This window comes from Excalfactoria chinensis, chromosome 2 (genome assembly GCF_039878825.1).
Source record: "Excalfactoria chinensis isolate bCotChi1 chromosome 2, bCotChi1.hap2, whole genome shotgun sequence".
Taxonomy (NCBI): Eukaryota; Metazoa; Chordata; class Aves; order Galliformes; family Phasianidae; genus Excalfactoria; species Excalfactoria chinensis.
In genome coordinates, this window is record NC_092826.1 from 50056331 (window position 1) to 50075888 (window position 19558).

At 39.2% G+C, this 19558-nt stretch overlaps 1 protein-coding gene across 2 annotated transcripts in view; it reads right to left on the minus strand.

The window, feature by feature from the left end:
- SPIRE1 (spire type actin nucleation factor 1) overlaps positions 1-19558 on the minus strand; it is a 121399-nt gene that overhangs the window by 58544 nt on the left and 43297 nt on the right. For both annotated transcript variants that reach the window (XM_072327334.1, XM_072327333.1), the window contains exon 3: positions 10582-10818. In XM_072327334.1, coding sequence (XP_072183435.1) covers positions 10582-10818 — 237 coding nt within the window. The remainder of the gene's footprint in view (positions 1-10581; positions 10819-19558) is intronic.

The following is a 19558-nucleotide window of genomic DNA, read 5'->3' on the forward strand; positions in this document are numbered from 1 at the left end:
ACACAGGTCTATAAAAAAATAAATGCAAAGAGAAGAGAAAAATTAAACTACCAACTATTTTTGTGTGCTGCCTGGAAAACATGTTTTCTGCTTTATACCTTTGAGCCATTAAAAATATTTCTACCGTGACACGATTCCTCTGTCCAGACATGAAAAGACTTAATAAATCATGCTGACTAATACTCTCCTGAACTTCAGAGGTTTTTCATATGTTTTTTAATATTACATGCCACCACAGAAGTGAAAGCTCTTTTTAAAATAAATAATAATAAATAAAAAATAATAATAATTAAAAAACAACAACAAAAAAAAAAACTATAGCTTTTCTTTGCCCCAGTGCTGCCATATTTTCAATTATATTTTGATTTTAGTGGATTCAGGTCAGTGATACTTGACATCTGCCTGTGTGTGTGAATGTATGAAACACATATACAGGGACTTGTTACACATGGTACAATTCAGTACACGGATCAATTGTAAATTGATTAGAAGGGAGAGGTTCGTAAAGAGTCTTACTTTTTATCTTTTTAGCAAGGAGCTGTCACCTCATCTAGAGCAAACTCATTTAAAACAAGTGTCAGTCTTATTGTTCACCTCCAGAAACTTTGCCATGCCAAAAAGGAGAAGTAAATACAATTGCTCATTATTACCTTCTTGTCTGGGCTCCAAGCCTGTTTTGCCCTAAGGAAAAGGCAGGCAAAAAACACAGTTCTCTGTTTTGGCTTAAATTGCCCCAGGTATTCTGCTCTTCTTTGCCATCAGGAATTCAGAAATAATAAAACAAACTCCTAGCTTAGTTAGCATTTAAAATCAAGTTTCCATCCTCTCTCTCCCAGAAGCAAATAAATAAATAAAACAAAGGGTTTTGTTCTCTCCTCAAGAAAAAGACATAAAAAGCAACTGTCTGTTTTCCATCCAACCAGGCTTCTAAGTGTCCCCTTTATAGGCTACAAACAAGGCAAACTCAGAGCTGAGCGGGAAGCATTGCTTCCACACGCACCTTCTCAGCATGAGCACTGTGCCCTCTGCCCACGCCAGTCACCTAAATCCTTAAGTGATTGTTTTGAGTGTACCAGACAACAAGTAGTGATGGATGCTCCTCAGCTCTGCCAGTTCCCTATACCTCCCCAAGCAAAACCTGCTGCCTTCATCTTGCTTCCAGGCTAGTCCACATGTTCCCTTCAATAAACGCTCTGCCAAACTTGGTAGAGTCAAGGAGTTTCTCTCTTTGGACTACTTTCTTTAGCTACATAAGTTAAAAAGTTATTAGCAAAGCTAATGAAAATGTTCAAGTAGTATTGGACAACTAAGCATTCAAAACTCATCTGCAGAGATGCATGATCTTTGAGACTGCATACCCAAGCAATACAGCAAGGCAAAGTAAAAATTGATTTAAGAAATTCACCCCAAAAACCTCCTGCTTTTTTCATTGTGGTCATTCATTACAGATATTTATTAATCAATCGTTTAAAATACACGTTGGGCCATGCATCCTGTAGACAATAGTCTTTTGAAAGCCACCCTGTGAGACTATATTATTTAAAGACTATTTAAAGATGTTGTAACTACATCTTTTAAACAAAAACCTACTGTAAAGTTCCTCTAATTAAGAAATGCAAAATGTTCCCTGTCTCTGAGACCAATCTTTGAGATAAATATGATATTCTGACTTCTAGATTCAGATCTTCAAGGGCCTACTATCTAAAACACAATTTATTTCTTTGTATCAAATGGCCTTATCTCACTTAAATATTTTTTCTCCTAAAATACCGCATGCAACAGTACACTAAGCAAAGGGGAACAGAAATTAGAATCATGGCAACACAGTAATCAAGAGCATATTAAAACAGTCATCTTGCTCAAACAGAGCGATTATTGTTTCGGAAAATTAGTGATACTTTTAAGGCAATTTGAACAACTTTCCTCCAAATGTTTCATTTCTTTTAATACTGTTACCAGTGCTGAAATGAATGCACCAAGAGGAACTTAGCCTCAAGCTCAAGGCTCCGTCTTGAATAATTCAAAAGCAAGGCAATCACGGTGGCTTAATTAAAGGGCCCCTGCTCAGTTTCTTCATTTTTCCTATATTGGTACCATATACAATATGCCTCCATAAGGAATTAAGTAGTTTTGTGGCAACTACGTTTTTTGTTGTTGTTGTTGTTTTTGACAATTCAATTAAATTATCCTCCATGTGACTCCAAATTAGCAATATTGACAACTGAGATACACCCAGAGGAAAAACTTCTGAGCATCCTCAAACCCAGCCATTTGAGTCCTGACAAGAACAGGAAAAGGCAAAGCTTCAACTGGCACCTTTCTATTTGACATCTCTCCAGCATGGGATGAGGCTGAAATACCTCACAGAAGACAGATTTGAAACTGTACAGCAGACCATACTTGGAGACCCTGCCATTGGCACCTTTACTTCAGTCTGGAAGGGCCAAGATGTTTTCATCCAGATAAACGAGTCGGCCTAATGAGTTTCTCCCCCCTTAAATCCCACTTCTCTCATGACCTTAGAGCATTACGGCTACAAGAACAGTCATCCTGCCCCCTTCAATCATGAGCTCTTTATAGACAACTTAAAACAGCAGGAACAAGTTAATCTGCTGGTTTGAATATGGTCTGCAACCGCAGCCATTGGGAATTTTCAACATGTAATATGGTATGAGAGAGTTGTGCACAGCAATTTTGTATGCCATCGTTAACTTTTTAGTCTACCAAGACATATATCACATATATAATGTAAATGGTACAAGCAGTACTGGCAAGGAACCTGGAATACTCCCTAGGACATTACATGGAATTCAAAGACAACTTCTGTCCTACGGGCACAAAAGAAGATGCCATGTGAATTTGCATTAAAAGATCCAGCATTTCTGTACATTTTTAAAGCAGTGGAAGGAGTCAGTAAAGTTAAAAGCTAAAAGCTAGCTGCAACACTGAAAATCCAAGATTGCAAAATCTACATGGGTAGAAACAAGATTCTAATAACGATGAACCTTTGCCAAATCCTGAAGTAAGACAAGCTGCTGTCCTAGCCAATCTTTCTGAGCCGATCTACTGCCTTTACTAGGCTGACAGTGAATCTGAGAAATCCACTGTGGCCTTCTGTGCTCCTATCAGTTTCAATACCTGGAGAAGGGAGATATATGCAAGCTGATGAAAGGCAGATCAGGGCAGCTCTCGACAGATTGCATTGCCAGCCTGCACTGCCTGGCCAATTGCCAGAACTCCTCTGCAGAGCAGAGGAGATTCAGGCCACTTTGGTAATTAATGGCAGCTCTTCTCTTCTGTTTTTTTTTCCCTGTTTTGTATGGATCACTGCAGTGGCTCTGTGCTAATTGACTACCCATTACCCTGATTCCAAGCCATTAGTTAGAATACCAAAATAATTCCATCAAACAAAACGTACCTCATAAAAGTAAACACCCATTGATCTATTTTAGCCTCCAGAGTCTATTTTAGGCAGCACTGGATAACACAGGTTCTTTGAGAATTCAGATGAAAGCTTATGTATCCTGATGTGTCATCTCTGACAGATTGCTTTACACATTTCAGATATTTGTATTTTTAAAGAGAAATCCAGAGGTTTTTCACAGCACATTGTGCCTTTTGCGCAGCAGGGGCACCATTACCACCAAACAACATTACCACTAAGAAATCCTTCCACCTCCACTAAAAATTGGAACTTTATTTGCACCCACGTGTAAATTATTTACAGTAATTGCAACATAAAACAGAGGAGAAAAAGTCCATGCCCAGCTCTGCTTCTTTGAGATGCAAAAAGGCCACACACAAATTTCAGACCTATTCTAACCTACCAATACATAAAAATTATCTGAACACCAAATCTGCGTTTCTTGTTTTTGTTGGACAACTCCTTGGATTCCTCACACTATTTTAGACCTTAGACAGGTTATACCTGTATAATTATGTGAATTATTGGTACAGGTTTTTTTTTTTTTAACCAGTGTAGATGCATTACTATGTGCCATACTGGGAAAGAAAAATTGCAACAGAAAAGGTGACTTGGTTTTATGTCCCAACCTGGACACCTCAATCCACCTAAGCCTATGCTGATGCAAGGATTGTTTTAGGCGTTCTCTGTAATAGTAATTAAAGAAAGGAAAAAATACCACTTTTTTGTTGTTTTTTTAATGGAAAGACCAAGATCCTGCAAGACAACTTCCTTGTATTCATGTTTGGTAAAATGTAGATCTATGCAAAACCAGAAAAAAAAAAAAAAAAAAAACAACCTAGAAGTTGTGATCAGTACAAAATTATTACTTATAATATTTATCTTTTATTTACAGAGTTCTCGGCTGTCATACATCCGCTTCCTCAGCAGATGTTTATAAAGCCCTCTGTATCAAAAGCATGGTTTTACTGTTACAAGATTTTATCTCAAAACCAACAACACATTGCTGTAGCCTATGCATTACTAAGATGGAAACATGCAGAGATGCTTCTGCTTTTTTCTGTGTGTTCTTTCCTCAGCTCTGCTCCCTGGGCCTGCAGAACACAGGAGGACCTTCACAGCATCTGTGCATCAGTCTGAAGACCTGGAGTAGCTGACAAACAAGGTGTACCCCTAGGTCAGCATGCTGTGGGAGGGTAGGAACACAAAAGGGAGCAGCAGTCCTTGGAACTTTACATTGCTGAATACTGAGGCCAAATTTCTGTAAACATGGCGCAGAGAGAAGAGAGGTGGCCAAGATGTTCAGAGACCAGAAGCTCTGCTACGAAGATTTCAGTGAAGATTCTGGCCAAGGACTGCGCCAAAACAAGCCACCTACTTGTTCCAATCAGCATCAACCATAGAGGCCCATCCTTGGTGGCCCAAACTCCCCAAGGGGTTCCATGTCACACCAGTATGACACAGGGCTGGTGTTTACAAAATCATTTTGGGATGTTCGAGTTTGTTTCTAGATTACAAGGAGTTAAAGTGCAAACATAAATACCTAAAGGATAGTCTGTTTCCCTCAAAACTTAAGAGAAGGGAAAACTTCCAAGAACCCAACAACTGATTCAGGAGGTTCCTCAACACTAGAAAAAGCATCTCAGGCACTAGGGGGCCGTGTGTACAACTGAAAATTCAGAGATAGATGGTGATAAATTTCCAGTCAGCGCAGAAGGACTTCCAACACACTGATTTCAACATACAAACCCCAGCAACATACAAAAGATGTATGTAATCTTTTTTTCCTAAAACAAGGTCCACCAAAACAAAGACTGGCATGTGACATTTGAGTATGCTAAGAACAGGATTCAAAGGAAGAGAGCTGATCACTTGCTATGAGCAGACAACTGCGGCACTGCTTATCACCTCAGTAAGGTTCCAAAATATTCAGTTTCAGAGAGTTACAGGCTATGCTGCAAGTTGCCCGTTTCAAAATGACAGATAAATACAGTTCAGCAGGCTCACATAAAATTGCTAAAGCCAGTCCAATTCTAAACAGAACTATACTTGCAAAAAGCTGCATCACCTATTCTAACCTCATGAACTAGGTATAATTACAGGCCTCTGAATTCCAATAACACAAACTCTTTAACTGTGTGTCACAAACAAATACCAGATTTGCTTTTAAATGCATTTTCTGGTTCGTCTTGGATATTATGCTCCTATGTACCACATACATGATAATAATGTGTCTTCAAACTCGGTAAGGTGCCTCCAAAACACATAGATCTTTTCATCCCACCTGTAATTGCATGGAAACAGAACATATTCTTCTTTTACTCAGATACTCAACACATGCCATAGATAGTTGAACCATACTACCTGAGTACTGAAAACAAAACACAAACAGATCAGTATCATCAGGGTAAACTTCAGTTCTTTCCAGTTGAAAGGAGACAGTCCAGACTTGAACTACCAAAATATGAATCAACTAAGTTGACAAATTTATTTTAGAGACCAATGCCAATGACTACAGGACAAGTAAAAAAGCTACATTATGGGATTTTTTTTCCACAGAAGCATAACTTACTCTTCCTCTTTGTTTATGAGCACAGAACACACATTAATTTCCATCAATAAAAATACTGCAAACTGTAATGTTGTTTACATTTGTTATAGCATGATAACACAATACTGCAACAAGCTGCTCTAAAAATAACTTTCATGCAAATTAAAAGGTTAGCATGGAGATTTCTTAAGTATGAGTTTTGTTTACAAAGGGTCACTAATTTATCTCTGTGAAGCAGTTGCATGACAGTTAATTTTTGGTCAGAATTAACTAGTATTGTCATCGAACTACCTCAGAATGATTTATTAGTGAGGCCCAGGTCCAGAGGCCACTGAGCACTTTGGGGCCACCCAACTATACTTATCTCTGGCACAAGGTGTGGCTCAGCCACGGGTCAGTTTCCTGCAAAAGCTGAGTTACTTTTGGGTTGAAAACATAAGTAGGAGTAGGATATTGGTTCATGAAGAGCACTGCCTCCTTACATGTCTTGTAAGAGATGTACAGAGAAAGATAGTAGAAGAGAGGTCAGTGTCTAAACTTGAAGATGTTAGTGACTCATCAAAGCTGGAAGAAATGACGGGGCTAGAACTAGGATTGCAGCTCAATCCAGCAAATACCAGCACAGAACAAAACTTGGTATCAAATGGATTAAGGAAGCTCATGGAGCTTTAGTCATATATGGAACGTGAAGAGGTTGCTGACCTAGAATAAAGGACAGCACTAGAAATGAGTTTAGCAATGGGGCTCAGGCCAGCAGATGTTGTTAAGCTGAAGCTTAGAAAGCACCTCCAGGTTAACATGAGAAGTGGTGCTGGATTAGACCATCTGACTGCAGAGATCTGTGGGATCAGGAGTGAGATAATGCTAAGATTAGGAGGGGAATTAGAGTTTGAGCATGATCTGGAAGAGGCTGATGAACTGCATCATCTTGTTTCGATATCAGGGAGGGCCACATGCAATGATAAAGGTGCCATGACAGGACTCTCCACACCCTTAGCAAGCCTAACACACCTCCTGGCATGCCAGGCCCACTCTGCATATATCCTCTGTTGACACAAAGATGTATGCTCAGTGCAAACCCGATGCACTCCAGACCCCTCTAGCCTACTTCATATGTCCTTGCGTATGTGAGTAATAAACCAGGATACATGGATTTGCCATATTGTATGGGCACAGGCACTGCCTTTCTTGTGTGTATATGCTGTGGAAAAGGACAGGAAAGAGTGCCCCAAACACAGAAAGGAGCTGCCTGAAATTATCTCTTCCTTCATTTGCACCAGATCTACCTGGTCCGAAATATAGAGAAGTCTAAAAATGTTAAACATGTGGCAAATAGTACTTCCTCCCTTCATAGATACATTCTTTAAAACAATCAAGTCTACAAAGCAGGTTGGTCCTGCCAAGGAAATCAAAAGCCAGATCAACCAAACATACAGACATGCAGCAGAAAAGCCCATCTATGTCTTCTCCAAAAAGCAGTTTTGCCAGCGCTGACCTTGGCAGAGCTATTAAGAACTCTTTTCCCAACTCTTGGGAATAGATATCTATGACATTACTCAGAATTTTCCACATCAGGGGCAGGTTCAGGATAGACCTTACCTACTTTAGATTACAGCAGAACTTGACACATATTACCTATCTCTGTGTTTTAATCTCAATACAGGCTCACCTATATTAGTCATCTATAGGAAAGTTCAGACATAGTGGTAAGAGAGACACTGAACTTCACAATAAGACACAAGTCTTATGAGGAGCTGCTGAAGGAATTGAGATTGTTCAGTCTGAAGAAGAGGCTGAGAGGAGACCTTATCATTCTCTATGACTACCTGAAAGGAGGTTGTAGTGAGCTGAAAGTCAGCCTCTTTACCTAGGTAACAGCTGATTGAAAGAGCGGTGAGGCAGTGGCACAGGCTGCCTAGGGAAGTGGTGTTGTCACTGTCTCTGGAGGTGTTCAAGAAACAAGCTGATGTTGCACTGAGGGACATGGGTTAGTGGGCATGGTGGTGATGGGTTGGTTGGTGGTTGGATTTCATAACCTTAGAGGTCTTTTCCAACCTTAATGATTCTGTGATTCGATGACACTTTTTGGAGAAAGATGAAACACATAACCCCATTTCAAGGACAAAATCGTGCCCATAATGAAGACTATATATTCAAAAATCAAAAAAATAATCAACACAAGTACCATACAGCTGGCAATTTGAAGAATGCAGGGTAGGCAAAAATGACTGTTGCCTAATTCAACAAGCAAACCTGCTTCAGCATTCACTACAAACTGCAGAGGAGAAAGCTTCACAGTGAGTCTTGCTAGGAGAGAATTACAATAATGATGCCTTATGGTCACAAGACCACACACTACTGTTGTGCAACAGTCAGTGGGTAAATAAGGGTGTAGCCTGCAATATGACTTGCACTGGAGGGGAAAAAGAAGTCACATCCAGAACACAGTCGTATCCTTGAAAAGGTCTGAAGTCAAGAAAAAAGAATCTCACAAACCTGTACAAATGTAAATAATGACAAGAATGATAATGCTGTTCTAGTACTGTCAATGCATTAATGATGCAGAGTAATAAAGGCAAGTCACAGAGTTAGGCCTGCAGCAAATAACTTCAGTGAAAGCAACAGCAACAAAAAGGAATTCTGAGGGATCTCAGAGTTAAAGTTAGGATGATGTAGATCTGACAGCTGAAGTTCATTCAGTTCATTAAAGTGATATCACAAAAATAGTACATTTCCAGAACAAAAATAAATGGATACGCTGAAAATAATGAGTTAAGATGTTGATTTTAACACACATAAGTATGCGGATACCTCAGGCCAGCAGAGATGTGCGTTAACAAAGCCAAAACAGAAAGTCCACAACTTTGGAAGTCAAAGACTGACCAAACGTTTTCTTATGCCCTCTGAGTTCCAGGCATGTGTACCAGTGTAACTGAAAGATTTCAGAGAAGCTTTCCAGTTTTACTTGTAGTCATTAAGTAAAAGATGTGCAAAATAATCATGCCTACAAGCCTCTCTGCCTTCAGCTCTGCATACACAGGTGTCTTTCCCTCTAATAACCCAGCTTTGATTGTTCCACCACTCCACAGCATTTGTGCTAAACTGGAGTGAAAGAGGATATATTGATTGCATCAATCCCGTACAGCGTGGACATAAAACCATACTGTTTGGAGTAGCTCCTACAGGGACTTAGCAGGTTGCTCCTCCATGCCTTCACTGCTGGCCATGCACAAGGAAGACACCCAGCAGCAAGAAGAGAAAAGCAGATTTCACTTCCTCCTGCTGCCAGGGCATTAGCTCAGAAAGCCCCAGAGACAAGGGGCTTGAAGGGGAGAGTGTGCCACCCAGCCTGCCCTCCCCATCAACTGCTCCCTTCATTGGTCCCTCTAACCTTCTTTGCTTCTCTGAGGAGGGGAAAGAAGGAGTTAAGAATTTAGCACTATTTATGCTTAAGGGAGGAAAAGCAGGTGCCTTGGTCAGGGCAGTAGACATACATGTATAGAAGTCACTCTGCTGGGTGGTGAGTGGACCACAATGAAGCATGTAGAGCCCTGTCACAGAGAAGCAGGAACAAGGGGGTGTAAATCCTCTGGGAAATGGGCAAATGGGAACACACCATGAATTTTAACTAAGTTTACAAGGAGTGGCTGTCAATGCTACTTTTCCAAATAACACCACCAATTTAACTATGTGTCCAAAAGCATCCCAGCTAAAAGCTATTCCCATTCTAGTCTCCTAAGAACTTTCCTCTTTACTGTCAGACCACTAAAAGCACCAAGTTTTGGAGGAGTCTTTTTTCTGCATGCTAATACACACTTACGTGATATCTAGGATGCTCTGTTCCAGGCTCTTAATTTCTGTGACCTGCTGAGCTTCTCATCCTTATGATGAGATAGAAGTGGCACTTGAGAACAAACAATATTCAGTGTTACATCCACTGGTACATTTAACATGCTTATTAACATCTTTGTCCCTACTAGAGACTCTAAAATCTGTACTGAAGACTACTCAATAGGAAACAGAGGATTAAAAGCTTCTAAATCATTGCTCACGGTAGCCCAGATAATACTGAAGAACCTGTTGCAATTAAAATTCCTACACTGTATTTTCAGATCTCACAACTCAGGTCAAGAACCACAATCATAATTATCATCAATGAAGTAGCGTACATTGACTCACTCCACACAAATAAGCTATTATAATAGCAGTCTTCTGCTTCAGCACAGAAGGGAAGCAAAGGAAGAAACCGATGAAGGATCATTAAAAAGCACTAATAAAAAGGTGAGAAAACTGAAACAACCTGTGAAGTAACCAGAAGTACACAAAGTAATAGATGTTACACCAGAAGGCTCAGCATCCAATGCAGAGATGAAATCAGAATGTGATATGAATGGCAGATCCTAAAGTTATCATGGACTTGCTGGGTCTTACTTTCAAAATGAAATACTATTGCATGTCATTTTGGCAAGCAAGCTCTAAAGAACCAGGAAAATAAGAAATAAAAAAACAATACAGCTAGTATGAAACTGGACAAGAACACAGAAAACAGATGAGTTTCTCACAGATAAGAACAGTGGGATATCATATAATCTGCCTATTAGTGTACCTTCATGACATCCTTATAGGAATGAATAGCCTCAACTTCCTCTTTGTCATCATCGTCATCATCCTCCACCCCATCATCCAGCGCATCGTATCCCTCATCTCGACTCCCGTCGGTTTCTGTGGTGTTGGTCATGTGGTCTATCAGCTGCTCTAGTGGAGGACTTAATTCCCGCTCTTCATTGTCCTTCAAGCCATAGTCCAAGGCTTTGTATATAATAATCCCTAGGGACTCAATAACCTGTAAAAGTAAACAAGAAATATTAGTGAATGCCATTCAGTGCTATTTTCTGGTGTTTGCATAACAAATACAGCAACTGAAATGATGATCGACATCAAAACCTCAGAGAAAAATGATCATCTACTACCTTACAGTAGCACTTCAGTAACTCAGCACCTAACATGCAAGAGCAAATCAAACCACAAACACGCTGCTTTCTTATTTCAAAGTCATAATTTAAAAACAAAGCAGGACCCTTTTAGATTATTTTCCCTTTTCCTTTTTGTCCTAAAATGACAAATGACAAAAGACTGTAGCATAGATTTTCTAAGATTATAACGCATACATATGATCTTCTACTGGAAAGAAAAACTGAGAAGAAGTAAAAAGAAAGAGTAAAGATGCCTTCTTCCTCCCTCGAATGGCATCTCCTCTGAATACTTGGAAACTGGCCTTCAGTTTCTGCATCTCTTCACTGGTGGGAGAAATATCTGGAGACAGCTGTGGACATCCCAGTACAAACACACGGAGCACTGGGACATCAGTCCCCAGGAACTGCTGCGGCACATAGTCCTGAATTTCATAGTAATGAGGTATTACCATGTGTTTTCACTGAATTAAAGATTTTCTTTTTGTGCTCTGTCAAAAGTGAAGCAAATAAATGATCCCTTGCCCAGTGAAAGCTAGCAGCCAATTGCCATGAACATCCCCAAACACTAACAGCCCATTTCCTCTATTGCCATCAACCATTTTCCTTAAGAATTGTCTAACATTGCAGAGTTGTAACAAGATGACATTTCTAAGTGAGGAGTTTGGAAAGGGGTTTTAATGGAGAGGGAAGGGGAAATGGACTTGCAAGAATAAACCACAATAAGGTAATGGTAGATGCTGAGAGATCCTTGTCTGGCAAGGAAAGAACTGGAGCTGTTGCATATAATCTCTGATCTTTCATGTGTGTTGTGATGGCCAGTGTGTCACATAAATGAGCAGTGTAGGAGTGGTTGGCACTAGGGCAACTTTAATAACAGAAGTATTTCTAAGCATACCAAACCCTGTCATCAAATGCCATTTTCTCTCATCAGGCTTTCAGTAGTATCCTGGTCAACATTCTTAAAGCAGATTTTTCAAAGTCCATTTGAGTAAATTGGGCTACATTTTTGGATTCTCGAAGTGTTAAATTTGACTCTCCAGCAACTCATTTGTTCTTACACTGCAAGTCATTTTTTGTCTGAGTGGTTGGAGGCTGGCAAAGACATAGATAAGGCAGGCCTACTAGACAGCTCTGTGAAGCAGCTGTACACATGCATACTTCCTTTCTCTGCTGAGAACTCTCTAGTGCTAATTCACTTTGCAAGACAGTAGTCAATAAACAAATATGAAATCCAATAAATAAAAAAACACCCTTTTAGAATCTATTTCTAATAATGATAATAGCTCAATTCAATATGAATAATTTTACTGTATTATTTTCTTGAAATGTGTTTGTGCTTATTTGGAAAACATTCCTGAAACACAGGTCAGAAAAGTGATCAGGCAAATGAATGAAGCAAAATTTGCCTTCATTTAGTTATTTCAAAGAACAGTTTCTGGGTCATAAAACGCTAGCATGGCAGTCAAGCACACCAAGGAAGCATCACTGTATGCCTGCTCCGTTCTCACAGTTCCCAGACATCTGCTGTGACCCACTTTGGAGCGGGGACACTGCACTCTAAAAGCATTTAAAAGTGTCGTAACAGATTAGAATTTATATTTGCAACATATCTGGTTTGCCTCTTTGATATGGTATTTTGTAATAGCTGCCTTGTAAGACTTGCATCGTAATAAAAAACCTGAACAAATGAAAATTACATGAAGTAAAATGCATTCTATTGGTACTCAGGCATGTCTCCTGTAACTGGTTCTCAGTTCAATCTCAACATAAATTCCTTCATCAACTGAATGGGAACAGAAGAATTACAAGTTACTTCCAACCTGAAGTGGACGTAAATGAAAAGAAAGTACAACTGAATACTTGTTTTGATAATTCAAACACCTGGGATTAAGCCCAGTGTAAATGATTGCTAATTTTATTAAAAACTAAATTTGAAAGAGCTTAACATTCATGAAAAGGACTGAAAAGCCTAAATTAAATGCAAATAATGTAATGTCACATCATATAGCAATAGCTGCAGAACACATATTCTGGATTTTGCTTGGAAAAAGAAATAAAATAGAAGGAGGAGTCTAAAGAAAGTGCACACTTCCTGCTTCCTTCTGTTTGGGAACACTGGGAACAGGATTAAGGCATTCAGGAGCACCACAGCTAAAGCTGGATGACAGCTGCTGCATTCTTTGATGTACCAGCAGTGGGGCTTTTGCAGTTCAGTAATACGGTTTGCGCACTTTTATGTACCATGAACAGATTTCCTAATGCATGCAAAGCTGACAAAACATGAAAGCCTGAAGCAGCACCAATTCAGACCCAGATTTCAGTCTTTCAGCTCCTTATTTAGAAGTCATGATCAAAACTGTATTATCTAGTGTCTGTCAGTATCATGGGTTCACCGTGCCAAGAGACAAAAAGCACTGAGCTTCTTAACTGAGAAACTTTCTTTGACTTGCATTAAAACTGAGAACATTCCGCACTCTGAGTAATACCGGTTTAATCAAGGCTCCTGTAAAACCACAAGTGCCATACGAATATCAAACTGAAGTCCAAGAACCACCCAAACTTCCTACCTGAGCAAAATTACTAATGCAACTTTACACACAAATAGACTTCCACGTGTATTTAACTGGAACCACGATATACAAAATTAGACAACTCACTGTCTATTTATGAGCACTGACCCTTTACCTGTAACATAAATCAAATACAAGTCAAAAAGGGAAATATTTTCATGGTTGAATGGATAAATCAATACATATGTGGTTTACTGAGCTGGATAAACAGGGACTAATACTGTATGGTTAAAAAAGCATCAACTATTTTAAAAGAAATCAATAATTCTGCATTGCACTGATTGTTAATTGAACATGAAAAAAATACTTCAGGCACCATGGAAGTGACAAGTACTGACACAGTTTTGATTTATATCCATGAATGCAGAGCTATAGGAGGGGGGAAATGAGTATAAGGAACTTAGCAAAGTGCTATTTTAAAACAGAGTGCTGTACATTAACACATCAAAACATGCATATGCCAGTGACAAGAGTGTCAGTGTGAATGATAAACAAGCCTGCTTGATTTGGATTAAAAAATATATGTCAAGTTCTGCACCTTGAGTTTTAGAAGTCATTTGCTCTCATCTGATTTGAATTTTGGCAAAGGACGTGATCTCTCAAATCAATCAGTGGCTAAATAACTTAAGAAAATAAACATGGAAGCTTGCACTGTTTTGCTTTACACCTTCTCCCCAAGTTCTTTTGAAAGTCATGGCTACAGACCAAGAAAAAAGCCAACAACAAACACCAAGCATTTCCCACAGGCTGAAGCTGTATTCTTATGCTTAAATCATTAGCAAGAGGGGAATTTTGTCTCACTGTGAGTATGCTTTCGGTTCCTACGCCAGCCTGGACTTGTATTATACCACTATTTTACAACAAGCTGTAAGAAACTTGCGAGAGACTTTGCCAGAATGCACTGACTTTACACATGGTGTCCTTGTGTTCCTTTTACATGCACTAAGAACAAATCCCAAACCATTCATCTCATTTTCATAAACAAACACCCAATGGAACTTTCCATTCTGCATACATTTCCTCCAATACATTAGGGCACACCTCTCAGAAAGGGGTTCATTACTTCCCAGGTCTTTTATAGGGCATAAGTCTTGTTCTTGCCACGAATGTTGCCAATTTCACAGTCCTAAAAATCTTCGAATATTCAGACTGTACAGGAGTAAAACACATTCTAGACAGTGAAATCATTTCACTTCTTAAAAAAATAATAACATTGATAAGAAACCTTTTTCCCCTTACAATGGATGTTTCTGACTCTTTCTGAAACTTGGGCAAGAGGCAGGATCTGCATGCCATTCCCCCTTCCACTCACTGCATGCACAATAGGGCACTGTCTAAGCTTTCATCCCCTTCCTAGGGTTTACTTCAGTTTTTAAACAAAGCAGCAAAGCCTAAGGACAAGCTGATACAGCAGCAAAGGGCTTTTTTCAGCTCAAATTCCTGTCCATGCCTGAAGTTCAAGTTCTCCCTTCCTCCAAAAACCATATAGGTTTTGTAGTCCTAAATTGGGATTTGAAAGGCCATAAACTTTCAGCTTCTAAGGTGAGTTTGACTTATAGCTTTCCTGTGGGGACCTCAAACACAGCAACTAGTAATGATACCTTTCGCACTACTACTGCACTGTCTTTCATTATTTCTATTTTTTTTCCTAATTAAAAAAAAAAAATTACAATTATTAAATGCTCACACTTCTCACAAGTAGATCTCCAACATAATTATGACAGAGAATAACCCTGCCTTATGGTAAGAGAGCTGAGAGCCTGAGGACAACCTGTAGATACCCACCCACCCTATCAGCATGCCAGGGGCTCCAAACCACACTTCGTGACATGCTGCATAGACTAATTTATTGGAGATGCGTCTGAAATCAAGGGTAATATTCTACTGCACATTAGGACATGCCCAAGTTTTGTGGTAAAATTCTGTGATACAATCCAAAAGATAGGTGTATTCAAATGTTATAAATGCTTGTCACCAGCTAGATAGAGCAGAGCAAGCTACTGCCTGGATTGCCACCGCCCTTGGTAGCAAAGGAATTTGCTTGCTTCTTCAGCATCTCACTCTGTATCTGAGGGACCTCACTTCCACGAAGGGTGAGCAAACAGCCTGGTCAGGATAAACCCAGGTACACATTTTGGTTATTTGCCTCGTCATCAGATGTCCTACATAACTCTCAAGGGTACATCTCAGCAGGCTGTTGTCACAGACTTGCTGCTGTTACCACAGACTGCATGGTACACCAATGTCAATTTTACCACAGCATTCCTTGGCATCAACAGGCCAGCACTACCCAGGTTTTAATAGCTGGGGACATTGCTAAATTTAAATACGACCTTCACTAAACTGGAGCAACTTGCAACAGATGATCTAGCAGCAAAAGTGAAAACTTTCAACTGCTTCCAGTTGAGCAGCATGGATTCAGAGTGTTTGCAGTGAATCAGGTGAATTACTCATATCCAAAGGATATAGACATAAGATAGAGGAATATTTGACTTCTGGGTGGTGTTACAACAAATGTTATTAGATATGGTTTTCTGCAATATAATTAGGTTTGCTATTTAATACAAAGCAGTAATAAAATACTATCACTTGCTATTTAATAAAAAGCAAAAAATAAAAAATAAAAAATCTGAATATCCTTCAAAACAAAAAATTAGAAAGGAAAACACAAAAACACATAATTATAGGGGTTGGAAGGGACCTCAAGAGATCACTGAGTTCAACCCCCCTGCTAAAGCAGGTTCCATATAATGCACATGAACTGAAACTCAAGCTTTTAAATAGATCCAATCTGTTTTAGGTGTGTTCAGGTTTAGGTACATTCAGATTTAGGAGAACTTATCTATCGTATTCAAGGGTAGATCTTCTCTAAAATGGCCTTATGTCTGTATGTCTGTCAACCACAATGTGGGTATGGAGACCTACCTGCTGAATCCTTTTTACTACGCAGTGACAGAATAAAGAGATTCAGTGGAAGAATTCCTGATCAAAGACACAGAACAAACTTAAAACATACAAAGGGGACTAAGGTTTAATGTAATATAGACCTCCAAGTTATTCAGAGGTTCTGATAATTGTAAATATAGAACCATAGAATCATCAAGGCTGGAAAAGACCTCCAAGATCATCCAATCCAGCCATTAACCTACCACCAATATTTCCCCACTAAACCATGTCCCTCAGGAAACAACATCCAGACATTTCTTGAACACCTCCACAGACAGCCCATTTCAACACCTGACCACTCATTTGCAGAAAAAAAGAATTCCTAACAACATGCTCCAGGGCCTCAGTGTCATTCTTGCAGTGAAGGACCCAAAACTGGACACAGCACTCAAGGTGCAGCCTTACCTATGCTGATTACAGAAGGATCACTTTCCTGCTCCTGCTGGCAATGCTTTCTGATACAAACAGGGACGTCATTGGTCTTCTTGGCCACCTGGGCATAAGGTGGCCATAATATATAAAAGATACAAAATCAGACCCTGTCACAAACTCCTGTTTTAGTTCCCTTATTACCATACAACATCGCTCTCCTCAGAAACCCTTCAGAAGGCACCTGGACATGGGCCTGGGCAGCCTGCTCTGGATGGCCCTACCGGAGCCAGGGGGCTTGGACAAGATGGCATCTAGAGGGCCATTCCCACCTCAGCCATCTTGTGAAAGCCACAAAGACACTACCACTCTTCAGAGCAATGCTTCTTATACATAGGAGATAGCATTTTTTAAAGAAATTTTTAAATCTAGAATTAAGCTGATAAAACTCAAAGTGGTAGTATATCAGAAGCATTTTATACTGTACTTATCCAACTGAATAAATTACTGTTCTCTTTAGTACATACAATCCTTCAGTATAACTGAATTTACTAAATCAAATTAGGTTCAAGGAAACATATTTTTGTTTCTGTTGTTGTTTAACTATACCTTGTCTTTAAAACGACAACGATATAGGTTGACACAGAAATAGAAATCTATCAGATAAACTCAGTAGGCCAACAGAAAATAATTAAGTTGACCACCAAAACCAAACCAAGCCACTGAAACTCCAAGGAGCCACAGCTGTGTAAGAACTAGAAATTACCATTTTTCTTATCAGTCTTTTAATAAAGTTTTCTGCATTCCAATAGAATATCAGATTAAACACAGCAAAAGATTTTGCAGTGAGAGGTAAGTGACTACCTCAATTAAAACTGTTATAAAGAAAAGGAAAGCAAGTTCAGTAGCTCTGATCCTCAAAACTTATGTATGACTGGCTTAAATCTGGTTGCTATTGCATATCCACCTATAGTCTATAATACAAGCTATGGGAGCAAGATAATAAAACAACCTCTCTTGAAAACACTTAGAGTAGCTTTGATTCAGTTCAATTTACGTTAGTCATGAAGTAATACAAAATCGATGCCACCTTTATTCAAAATGTCTACAGAGTGCAACTAATCTATACAACAATTTGATTTGTATTAACTTCTTAGCCTTTCCACACAGATTTCATTTCAGCTGGAGTTGTCTGCTACAGGCTTTGCCCCAGTTTAATTAATCCAAAAATTAAGCGAGTAAATACCAGCTGCACTGTAGACCATTTCTTCTCTTGTGACTCATGAACTTTCTCACAACTATTTCCCCTAAAATTAACAATTACAAAAGCAAAGCAAATAAAATGACAGCAGAATGAAAGCTGTTCTTTCAAATACAAATTCTAGATTAATTAAAACCTTACATTAGCATGAATGTCTTACAAGCTTCCCATCAGAGGTTCTCAACAGACTTCACAAAAGCTGGGCTGCCTTCACTATAGTTGTCAGACCTAAATGTGTGTTTCAAGCACTTTGTATATGATGAACTCAACAGAAACAGATGAAGCATCTGACACCTCTCCTGATTTAACTGCAGTTTTCCTAAAATCCATCTTTTTCCATTTCAGAAAATAAATGCCATTTTGATTCCTAACTGACTTCTCATCACCTAAATTGTTGCAATTTTGAGATTTCCTTAGCTCGAATTCAACCATTTTATGAACTGAACCCACACATAACAATGTTGACAGGTCCTTTTTAAAGTTATGTGCCACAATAGAGGGATGACATGCCTTCCTGCTTTGCAGTAAGCAGCACATATGTTAAATATACACAAAACAAATTTAATGCTGCTGGTGCTGAATACTGGTAGGAAATAAAACAAGCACTGCTAAGGATTTTGACTTTTTCATGCATACAAAAGGAGAAATTTTCAGGAAGTCCATGGCATACTTGTTTTTACTGCAGAACAACCAAAGACTACAGAAAACTACCTCGCACCATTTTAAGGGTAAACACTCTGCCATATCTATCTAGGATTTACTTCCTAAACAAATTACTGTGAATCTGCATACATGGTCTTGGAACAAAAAGCTAAACATACTGAGAATATTTTTTCCAGAAAGATGAGCAAGGAAACATGAGATTGACACGAAGGACGTGACTTGACCATGAAATATGTGCATTTTCACATGGACTATCAAGATACCCAAAGAATAATACATATGCTAATCATTTAGGTCACCTGTGACCCCTAACCCTGACTGCAAGATGAAAAAGTCTATGCAAAGCCCCCACTGGTAAGAATATTCTTCCACGCCCTCCTACCAGTAAGCAGCAACATCACATCCAAGCATTTGGGTCACTGGCATTCAAACAAATCCTCCTCCAAGACTGAATGCCTAAGTGAACATAAAGTATTTTAGTAATGAGCAAAGGGAGTTAGTACACAATTACCTTTGAGCTCTCACAGTGGCCTCATTGAGATGACAAGGATTTGCTAGCATAATGCAAGAAAACACCAGCAGGCACTGCTGACCAGGTTATCTACTCATAAGAAGATATAAGCCTGACATTACTTTTTTAGGTCTGAAATTCTTATACAATGATAGCTGAGAAGCTGCCTTACCCTAAACCATAAAGCAAAAAGAATCTGTAGTCAAGCTTCAGCAAAAATTTTAGCACCTGCTCTTTGGGCTGAAAAACCCCAGAAAAATCAAATATGAAGTGACATTCAGAGTTTGCTG